At 37.1% G+C, this 11,979-nt stretch overlaps 1 protein-coding gene across 1 annotated transcript; it reads right to left on the bottom strand.

The window, feature by feature from the left end:
* Positions 1-2,993: 2,993 nt before the first annotated feature.
* On the bottom strand, positions 2,994-11,949 carry LOC148097970 (complement factor H-related protein 1-like). The gene is made up of 6 exons (XM_087831172.1): positions 11,754-11,949; positions 11,214-11,402; positions 9,486-9,671; positions 8,912-9,091; positions 5,847-6,026; positions 2,994-3,890 (listed from the first exon to the last, which is right to left on the bottom strand). The coding sequence occupies exons 1-6, from the start codon at positions 11,866-11,868 to the stop codon at positions 3,697-3,699; spliced, it is 1,044 nt and encodes a 347-aa protein (XP_087687298.1). The 5' UTR covers positions 11,869-11,949; the 3' UTR covers positions 2,994-3,696.
* Positions 11,950-11,979: the final 30 nt, after the last annotated feature.

The following is an 11,979-nucleotide window of genomic DNA, read 5'->3' as shown; positions in this document are numbered from 1 at the left end:
TTAAAAAACCGAGCAAATATTTGAAGTTTACACAGCTACATTCTTGCCTGAAAATATCTTAAAAGTTTATTTTGTGACCCAGAAAGAGTAATAAGAGTAATATTAAAACTAAGTAGCGGCCGCCTATGGGCAGAAATCTGTGCCATCAGAAACTGAAATTGAATAAGTTAAATTTGAATTTGAATTGCTCGGATTGAATCTGAATTGTAACTTGAATAAAAGCTTTTAAAAACTGAATATGAATTAGCCTAATTTGAAATTCAATTTATTGGTTTGAAAATGATCATCACTAAATTGAAATTGAATTTTATATTTTGAAAATTAATTTATTTTATCCTTTAAAAATGTAGCTCTCGAATAAGTTCAGATTCACTTCTCACCATTCAGTTTCAGTTCTACAATTCAATTTCAGTTCCAAAATTCAGTTTTTTGGGACTTACATCCGGTTCCGGTTCAAGAGTAATCGAGCGCAGATTAATTAAGCGCAGACCTTTCGAGTATCACACCACAGTTTGCTATCAGTAAACAACAATGGCATTCACTGATAGCGTAGCACATCCATGTTAGCAGTGTATGAACGGATAGCTTAGCATATATTAGCACAGGTATCAATAAACGACTACGTATTAAACACTTTTACTAACATGAGCCTTGCGCTTGCGCTGAGCAGAGGGGGGGAGGGGCGGTAGTTACACTGGCAGTAGTACAGGAACAGAGTGGGAGGGAAAGAGAGAGAAAGAGAGCCAGGGACAGCAACAAGAGACAACATCATCTCATTAGAAAGTTATAGTAATCATCATGTGACACCTGATTGTTAAAATGGAAATAATTAGTTGACTCCTTTGAATCTCTATGTTAATAGTTTGGCTCTGTGACCTCAACTTACCTGTTTGTTCTTCCGTGCTCAGAAAATCTGGACCCACTGACAGAAAGAGAATTCCAGTCCAGTCCACATAAGCGGCACCTCAATCACACCTCGCCGGCTTAAAGTCTGTACTGGGTCCTGCTGTAGCTGTTGTGGATGTGTCTGGCTGGCAGCTATTGTAAGAACAGTAAACAAGAAATAAAGTGTGTTTGGGTGTGACAATGTGGTTAGGTCTGCCATGCTTCTGTGACACTGACATGTTTAACAACACCTCTCTATAAATTATAAAATATTTAAGTAAGTTTGAACTAGAAAATAATTTGCAGACTTTAGATTCTGTTTGGCGTTTATTGGTAAGTTTTTGATGTGGAGTTAGTGGTATTCCAGTACTTACGGCCAGATTTTTTTTGGAACTGAATATGATAACTGTTTATTCTTAATTTAATTTAATACAAATGTTATGTTTAATCAAACATAAATTAACCCCATAAATAAATGCAAGCTGGAGGCTAAAAACAAAAATTGAGGCCCATCTTTAAAAGTTTATTTTTTCTGTTTCTGCTCAGGGCTTTTAGTTATGTGCTGTTAATAAAAGGTTGGTCATAAAATGACACACTATCTGATCTCAGTGTAGTCTTTAGGGACTATTGACATGAAATACAAATGCTCTTAAAGTGAAGTACTATTTATCGGTCATCGCATGATATCTTGTTGTGTTGGGTCTGCCACCTGTACAACAAGAACAACAACAACAAACTGTATTTAAATAGCACATTTAAAACCAGTGGTGTACCAAAGTGCTTAACATACAAGAGGGTAAGATGAAGTAACAGGGAGGATGAAGGCTATGGCAAAGTACCACCATGCTAGCATGTTAAATGGCATTAAAAACACAGAAGCAAAAGAAATGCATATAAAAGCATAAAAGAACAATATGTGTAAAGGATAAAACAATCAAAAATTTTAAACGTGATTAAACGTCGTTAAGACTAGACTGAAGATAGAAATAAGCATTAAACTAACTAACAAACATTCATTAACTGGTAGAAAAGGCGAGGCTAAATAAGTGGGTTTTTAACCGTGATTTGAAGGATTGAATGGAATCAGACTCGCGGATAGCGATGGGGAGGTTATTCCATAGATCGGGTGCAGCCAAGGCAAACGCTGGGTCACCTCTAGTCTTCAGCTGGGATCTCGGATATACCAAAAGTGACTGGGAAGATGATCTTAGTGCTCTAGTAGGGGTGTGTAATCTAAGGAGCTCAATGAGGTAGCTTGGAGCTATATTGTTAATAATTCGGAAGGTGAGCAGCAGAATTTTGAATTCAATGCAATACTTAACGGGAAGCCAATGCAGGTCGGCGAGGACAGGGGTGATAGAGACACGCCGCCCACTACCAGTAAGGAGACGAGCAGTGGCATTCTGAACATTTTGCAGTCTATGGAGGAGAGTAGAGTTAAGACTAAAGTAAAGGGAGTTGCAATAATCCAACTTAGATGTCACGAAGGGGTGGATAAGCTTTCCAGGTCTCTAATGTCTGGCTTTGCTAATAAGATGCAATTGATAGAAGCAAGATTTGACAACAACAGACACCTGTTTGTCGAATTTAAAAGAGCTATCCAAAAACACACCCAGGTCACTAACAGTGTCGGTGAGGAAACTATCAAAGAAACCGAAGGCAGTTGCCCAAGGGGGATACTACTGTCAAACACAATGATTTCAGTTTTCCTGTCGTTTAGGATAAGAGTTACCTGCGAGCCAGTTTTTTACCTCTCACATGCACTCACGAAAACCGTGCAAAGACATAGCAGAATCATCAGTTAATTCGAAGTAGATCTGTATGTCGTCAGCATAACAATGATGTGCAGTGATGTACTTCTCAAAGATTGCGCCTAAGGGGAGCATATACAGTGAGAAGAGCAGGGGGCCAAGGACAGATCCTTGAGGCACGCCGCAGGAGACAGGTGCAGCAGAGGAGAAAGATATGACTTAAACCAATCTGTAGGTGTGCTGTTTTTGCAAATGCTCGTATGGGTTGTATTTGACTGTAGGAACAAATCCTCAGTTGGACTGGACGAATTGTTAAATTCAAAATTCCTGAAATGAGTTTTTCTTCTACAGCACCAAAGAATAACAGACAACAGATTGCATTATTGAGGGAAGTACATGTCAGGTTTTATTGTGTCAATGATTATACATGCAATGAAAGACAAAAGTCTTAGCAACTACAGAAAGAACACCAGGTTTTATGATTAAACAAACATCAGTCAAGTACAACTTTTATGCAGAGCATTTGATAACTTTTTCAGCCAGAAGAGGCTGCAGAAATATTTCTCAGTGTTATTGCAACTTCATCCACAGAGGAAAGATTTTCTTCGCTGAAATATGTGTGGGAAGCAGATTTGTTATCAAACACCATCACAATGTAGGAAACCTTTGGAAATGTATTCAAATTTGTCAACTGCTCCCAGAAACTGTCTTACGCTTCTAGTGTCCTTGCTTAACTAGAAAAAAACAAACTGTGAAGCTAACAAGATCCTACCTGTCTTGGTGTCGTCAGTATTCAACATTCAGTTGCTTGGCAACCTTTATTAAATAATAAAGCCAAATTCTGTATATTTGTTCTGTATTTGTGGTAGAAGATTTATGCGAGATTGATTTCCCTGAGAAAACACATAGAAGCTGAAAACAGACTCAGTCAGCATTTATTACATTTTATTGAAATGACCACAAACAGCACTGGTACTTCACTGGTCTAATTCTTTATTCTGCTCTTCAATTATTGACACATTGGTGTACTCGTGTTTATATAGTCTTGTACACAAAAGCATTACTGGCAAGTCGGCAAATGTATCACACCATTTTCACACTTCTGACGCATTCTCACTGTCCCAACATCTCTGTGTCCACTGGTACACATAAAGTCGATTTCATCATTATGTTCTAAATACAGTCTATCATCTCTTATATATTTGAACTGAATATTATGTCTGTTCATGTCACCTCTATTCACAGTGCAGGGTTCTGTAAGACATAAAATATAAATAGTATTTTAATGTTAGTAAAATACATGAATGTACAGAATATTGTGTTCTGTAAAGGACTCTGTGGCTACAAATAAAATTTATTTTCTCCTGCTTAATTCTAAATTGTGGTCAAACGCTGGAATGGTACACAGATGATCTACTGTTGCTGTTGCTCTTGTGGGGTGATTACATTCACTGTTAATTTTATGTAATAGTTCTGTGACTATTTTACATGCTGAAGTCCTGTCCATCCCAGCCTGACTCCTCTCAGCCTCACTACAGTACTAGACACTTTAATACCCACCTGCACAATGTACACTTTTCAGATGTTTCAATTTGAAATTTCCAGATTGTCTTATTTTATTTAATTCACTTTTATGGTTATATGCATATATGTTCTCTCTTTTTGCATGTACATAATCTTCTCTCTCTCTTTTTACACAGTCGAGAAGCATGTCAGGATACATTTCTGCGTGTTGTACTCGTATAACTATGCATGCAACAAATAAGAAATCTTGAATCTTGGAAGTCACATTTCAATGTAAACCTACTCATTAATTTTACTCATTCTCCAAATAAGTAAACTAGTTTCTGTTATTTCTTTTAGATAAACATACAGAATTTCAGGAATCTGGATCACTTGTTGATTTTAAATTGTGATTTGATTTCATATCTTGCTGCTAGAATTAACTTTATTATTATTTATTTATTGTTATTTATTGAGCTTTGTCCCAAAGGTTTTGAATTGCAGTTCATTGGTCAAATGTTATAGAATAACCTTCATCAGAAATGATCATTTGTTTTTCAGACCAAATATTCATTTGAATCAATATGCTGTTATTATATCTCTAGACTGCACACTTTGTTAAATGAAGAATTAATAATTAATCAGAATTCCTGCTTGCACCTTTCACTCCAATACTTAACACAGTTCTGAGGTTTGAACCACACACAGTATCATAAATACTTCAGTCATGCTCTTTGAACTTTGAAAAAATCTAAAATAAAAAAAAAATCTCCATATATACAGCTTCACCAAATGTAACAACTACATGTTTTTTACTAGATTATTACTAGAATCAGCAGCTGGGATGTTAACAGGTTTTTGAAGGAGACAGCTCATTCACTGGTTCCAGCGTCCATTCACTAGCTGCTTTTTATATTAGAACTGATTTGAAAACTTTATTATTTACTAAATATATCCATAATTTGAGTCTTAGAAACATTTCAGACCAACTGACCTTACTGGCCTAAAAACCCAGATAAAAAAATTACAGCAGGGCCCTGTACCACAATTCAACGTCATCATGACTATTGTTTAGAATTACCTGAAGTCAACAGAAAAAACAATTAAAGAATTTCTTACTTGATGCTCATCTCATCAAATATAAAAGATGTTTTTCAGTAAACCTCAGACCCTACTATCCACACAGTGAGAAATATTTTGTACCTGGTGATTTCTTATGTCAAACACAACATGCCTCAAAGCGTTTTATCCCCCCGATACCTAGTGTATCATATTTAAAAGATACAGCCTTTGGGAGTTTTTGATCTATGACATTAAGTTCTCAAAAATCCAGTCTTTTTTTTTTTTTGACAAATTTCCAAAATTCAGCTTAACAGTAAAGGGTTCTGGACTTTTTGTCACAAATGAATGTTTTTGTCTGTATTTTAAATGTTTTCAGTGTACACCACCATAGTGGATTTTAAACTGAACAGTCAAGACGTTTATTGAAGGGCTTCAACAAAGTAATGCATTCGCTGTTTGTGAGTAACATATATAATTTCATATTTTATAAATAGTTTCTCATCTTGAGAGGCTCACAAGCAGTCGTGTATATTTGTGTGTATATGGGTCGCACCTCTGGAATTAAACAAAATTAAAAAACAGAAACCAAAATGACTTTTTACTTGTATCTTCACAGAATGAAATGAAATGAAAACTTTTACTTACGGAGGCATGTAATCTCTCCAGTCCATTCACCGTCATTACATGTTTTGAACGGTCCACCCTTCATGACGTAATAAAGCTGACAGATATATTCAACCTTGTCATTATGTTGGTACAGCTGTTTAGTACTTGTTTTGGTGTCTCCATCTGAAAGAGGTGGTGGCCTCCCACAACCCTGCGCAGCTGCAAAAGTGTGAGCAATAGAGAAAAAAAAAGTTTAGACAACATTTAGTCACAATAATTTTTTAGTCACGTTTTTATGTTCATATACCGTCACATATTATTTTACATTTCAGGTGAAGTATTCATCATGCAATCCGAGTGCAGATCACAGCCTTTAAGACTGCTTTGTCATCCTATATATTAGGGGTGCAACGATACAACAAAATTCACGGTTCGGTTCGGTTCGATACTTTGGTGTCACGGTTCGATATTTTTTCGATACAAAAAAATGTTCATGCCTTTTTATTAATTTGTCATTTATTAAATTTTCACGGCACATTCTGCACCACATCTCTGTGCGTTCATCATTTGTTTGAAGCCAGCTCACCTCCTGCAACCACTTTTCCGAGAATACGCGCTTCTTTTGTGGTTCGGACTCCTTCTGACATTTCTTTGGAGGTGGAGGAACATCACAGTAATTGCTTAAAGGAGCTTCTTCGACATCTTTAAGAGTTCTAAACAAATGTCTGTCCTCCTCCTGAAAATCTTATGTACGCAAACACGTGTTGCAACTTCTTATCTTGTGCGGGTTTTTATCTTGACAGCGAACGCGCACCTGCGGACCACTTATGTGCAGCCCTGGTTATTTAGCTCGTCATATTGCAGCCACAGAAATTCTTTTGTCCATGAAACCATAAAGCTGCACTTTCTTTTTGCCTTATAGTCTGATTTGTCATAACCTTTCCGTTTTGTCACTTCTTCACCCTGACCTGTCTTATTTGGCTCAGCAGAACTAAAATATATATCCTGCTGCTTTTACACACGCACTAACATAACGCTCAGCGATTCTCTGCGCGATCAACCTCTCACATGTTTAAGCTGCAGGAGATTTCACTTGTCATGTTTGCATAGTAAGCTAACGATTGATAAGACGATGTCAGAGGAATTGGTGCGCAAATTATCATCACTCACCAATCAGTACTGTCGCTTTCTATACACAGTTCACGCGATTGCAAAGTGAAAGCAAAAAACAAGCGCAAATTCAAACGCGATTTCAGTATGTCACATATTGACAGTGGCCAATGCCAATGACATAATTACCCAGCTACATTTCCGAAAGAATGCAAAAGCATTGACATATATTTTTCCTTCCTACGATAGGCCGACGGGCAGGGCAGAGATAGATTTTGGTAGCCCGACTGGAAAAAAGCCCCGGGACGTCGGGCTAGCGATTTTGCGAGCCCTGTATCTGATTGAGGAATCACTCATCTTTGGAAAAGAGAGTTTATTATGGAGAAATGTCTCTTTCCAAAATAAAAGCTATACTATACGCTTCTTCTGGGCTATATTCTCAGCAGCATATTAAACATATCAGGTCCCCATAAGGAGAATCATGTGCTAACGGCTGTCTAAATGACTCGGGTAAAGTTTGTAGCATGCGTGCTTGTTTTTGTCTACTTCCACTTGTCTTTGCACTAGGATGATGTCGGAGTAAATGTGCAGTCATATTGGTTGTGTTCCCACTAGTGCTGTCAGCGTTAATCTGAAATGACGTTAAGGTCACAACACGGCAAATCTCCGTTAACGAGCTACCGCGGATCGCCTCATGAGTGGGGCTGGAAGACGTCAACACATTAACGAGCTAACTGCGCTAACACACTAGTTCCCACCAATTGAGCATTGCTGGCACATCCAACATACTGTTTTACTTTTGTCCATGACACGCTTACCTTCAGGGTCATATGTCACATGAAAACCAAAATAGTTCCAAACGCCAGATCTGAATGAGGGTGGGGAGGTTCAATTTGCCATGTTGCAACGAGCTTAACTTCTGTCTAGCTAGCTTGCCCTGCGCTCAGTGAATCTGTGTTCGACTACTCCACCTAGGCTGCACTGTCGAGCGCAGATCCACTGAGCGCTCAACACAGACAGCATCGTCAGAAGGAAAGTTGATAAAATAAATTAAAAATGTTGTATTGTTCGATACATATGCGTACCGAACCGAAAGCACTGTATCGAACGGTTCGATATCGATACGAGTATCGTTGCACCCCTACTATATATGTAGTTCTGTTATGCTTAGAAAGTGGTCAGCACTCTTTGTAACTAATGATAAACTGTGTTGTACTGGTATCAAACTCATGTTGCTGTTGAAATGACCTGGTTCTTTGATATATTCATCTACTGCCCTCTCCCTTACAGATCCTATCCTTTTAATTGTTTTAATCATTTTATTGTGAAAAAACTTTTTTTTTTTTAAGTTCAAACTCTTCTGTGGTTCGTGTGCGCTCATCAGGTTCTCACATTTCCTCTGACATGTCCATAGCATGTTGTATTTCCCTGTTCCTCCATGTAACCCATGTTAACTGGTGATGAAATGTGTGATGTCTGTGGCAATGATAGAAGGCCACTTAAAAACACTGAAATAGTGGAAAAGCAAACCTGACATTAAATCTCTCAAAGTGTGACTTTGGGCAGACTGCAATAGTGTATCTAGGAGAAGTAGTGGGTGGTGAACAAGTGAAACCCATCCACTTAAGAACTGAAGCCATTGTGATGTTCTCAGAGCTGCAGCACAGTTTGGGGATGGTGGGTAATTACAGAGGTTTCTATAAAAACTAATTCTTCTTGTTCGTATTAATATTATTATTATTTAATGATGTAACTGCAACTAACCCTGAAGTCTACATTGTGGTGTGTTCAGGTATAATCTTAAATGCACCACATTTCAAACAGTTTTGAGCTACTGTCTGTGTTAGTGAAAACAACTTTTCAACGTCACACTTAACCAACTTCTCAGATTTACTAAACTTCTCAAACTGGTTCCAGCGTCCCTCCACTGGCTGTTTGTTTACTTAGAACATATTTAAAAACTTTGTGTGCAACAAAAGGGAAATGTAACTCACGGCGGCATCTCATCTCTCCAACCCAATCACCATCGACACAGGTTTTGAACGGCCCACCCTCCATGCTGTAGTCTCTGTCACACACATATTCAACCTTTTCATTGTGTCTGTACGTGTTTCTAGTCCATGTTTTGGTCCGTCCATCTGAAAGACGTGGTGGCGTCCTACATTGCTTGGCAGCTAAAAATTGTGGGCAATAACAGAGGAAAAACCAACATTAGATACTATTTTGTCACAATAATCACATTTTAACTCTGACCTGCTGTCATGCATCATTTTTCATTTGAAGTGAAATATTTGTCATACACCCTGTGCATCACTCTCCTATACCAGAAACAATGTTCACACAAACTAATTAGCACAAGAGCAGATCAGGCAGAGGACATTTTACTGATAACCTGAAATGTATTTTTGCATCAAAACAAACTATTAAACTATTAATTTCTGGTTTAAAGTGTGTGTAACTTACACTCATTCACACGACACCCCAAGAAATACCAAAAACAGCAATAGCAATCTTTTTCCATCCTTTGTACTGATAAACAGTAAGATCACAAGAGGACAAGTGTTGTACCTCTACATCTGGGAAGAGGATTGCTCCACTGTCCATTTTCCAAACATTCAAGCGTTGCATTCCCTTTGATGATGTGATTACTGTTTTTACAAGCAAATGTTAGATGTTGTCCTTTTTTCATTTGATCGTCTGTTACATCTGTGGTGATTGTTAGAGCCGCTGGTGTTTCAGGGACACTACATTTCTCTGTTTTGAAAAAGAGAATCTGTTTTACTGTGAGGTTTACATTATAAACATGAAACAAAATCAGATTCAAAGTAATAAGACATTAACTAAGCAAGTTTTTCTTTAAATATTTATTATTAATAGGCATTCAGTTTCTCATTGCTGTAATTAAGAAGTGATAAATGTCGAGTCTTTTAAGAAGTCATAAAAGAATGGCAATTCTACCCTTAACCAAGGGTAGAGAAAGAATGATGAATAAAGATGAAATATGTCAGCAGGCAGAATGACAGCCAGCAGTGTTTTTAACTTGACTCCAGTTTTAAATCTTATTCACAGCAATAGTTTATTTGGATGTACTATAGTGAGCTCTTTTTTTCATAGGTATTGTTTAGCTGAGTTGACGAATAACTGTTCAATTGCTGGGAAGTATATGTTAACACACACTGAATGATCCAGATGAACAAACTACCAAAACATCTGTGTTTATAGCAGTGCTAATGATTGCTGACGATCTGTTTAATGTAGTGAATTTAATTAGCAGCACCTGGCAGAAAAATACAACCTTAATTCCTATAAAGGTTCTTCACACTTGAGTCTTCTAATGTGGACAATAGTTGCTCATTATTTCCTTTAAGCAGGGCAGACTGATCAACAGTGAATGAAATGATATCTCGGCAGAGAAAATTCTCTATTGTTGACAGATATTGATAACCACAGCTATTCAGTCATTGGATATCATTCGAAACTGATAGTTTTGAACAAAAACCCGGTTTTCTAATTTCATTCTAGTTTCAGTGTGCTGAAATGCATTTTTGCCTTAGACAACTACGCTTTCAAATCCCCTTGTTAATTTTAGATTAAAATGGTATCAAGTTTCAATCATTTCCATTAAACCTCAACAAATCTCCTGTAGCTACAGTATAACAGGGAGAACAAAACTAGCAAATATATATTTTAAACTGGCATCTTAAACTGGTGGGTACTTAAGGGACTGAAGATTTCTGTGTTTTGAAGAAGAGAATCTGTTTCACTATGAGATTTACAGTATGAACAAGAAACCAAATGTGATGCAAATGTCTGCATAAATCAGCATTACATTTTCAATATATAAAAAAAACTTGAAAGTAAAAGATTTCAGTATAAAAAAAATATGTTCATGAAGAGACATTTTCCAAATAGACAGGTGTCTCTTTCTTAAAATGATTAGGAAAGACTAAAAAGATGAAAACTGGAAAATGTATCCAGTTCAGTAATATTTATGTGATGCTAGTTCACAACAGCCGTTATCTCAAGAACCTACAATATTAGACATAAACAGCAGATCAAAAATATAGGATTAGGATTAGAATACTTCCTATGATGACTTTGACCTTACAGGGTTCATCAGGATCATTAGATTAATGATTTATGTGATACAAGGGCAACAACACAACTGCTACAGAATGCTGATGTTTTCCTGCAATACAAAATTGCTCCTAACAGCAACTTAAAACAGAAAACCTTATCATAGTCACAGCTCATTTCTGTTACCTCACGTTATTGTGGTAATAAAAGTACACATACCAGAGCAAGTAGGAAAGGGGGAATTCCATTGTCCATTTTCTAAACACTCAATTTCTGTAGACCCAATTAGTACACGTGTATTGCTGCACAGAAAACGCAATGTATGTCCAGTCGCCATTATTTCATTTGATGGTGGTAATCCAGCTACGTAGAGATGAGGATCCATAACACCAATTTTACAAGATCGATCTGAAAAAAGCAAAATATGTAGAAATATATGTGAGTTTATGTAACAAAGCTGCAAAGCACCAAGAATGAGAGCTAAAGCAAGAGAGTAGTTGGTTTTAGTGAACACCAGAAGAGAGGAAAAAATCATGAAATTATTGGATATTTAAATTATGCTTTAAAATACACAAAGATCAAACTAAGACAGAACTAAGACGATTACATTCATGCCATGCTTTTTCCCCTGCAGTAAGTAAACACCTGTGATGACCACATGCAGTGTATATGGCACTCTTCTTAAATTCTAACTGCCTTTCCACAAAGGTAAAACATGTGATTTTAGGTACACTGAAAAACAATAATAGATCACTTTACCATTTTGTGACAAAGAAACTTCCACACACCCCCACAGCTGGAGAAACAGAAGGATTAAAGACAGCTTCATGTTCTTTTGACGAATGTTTTCTGAGGAGAATTTCAGTAGCTTCATTGTTCAGTGACCTCCCCCAGCTCGAACTCCACCCAGAGAGATCAGGTCACAGCACAGACTGTCCAGTGGCTCTGTCCAAATGTCTCTATTTAAATACAACCTTGGACTCCT

Source organism: Neolamprologus brichardi, chromosome 17 (genome assembly GCF_056152115.1).
Source record: "Neolamprologus brichardi isolate AB-2024 chromosome 17, ASM5615211v1, whole genome shotgun sequence".
Lineage (NCBI taxonomy): Eukaryota > Metazoa > Chordata > Actinopteri > Cichliformes > Cichlidae > Neolamprologus > Neolamprologus brichardi.
Note: the sequence above shows the minus strand (reverse complement) of the source record. Positions and strands in the feature narration are given on the sequence as shown.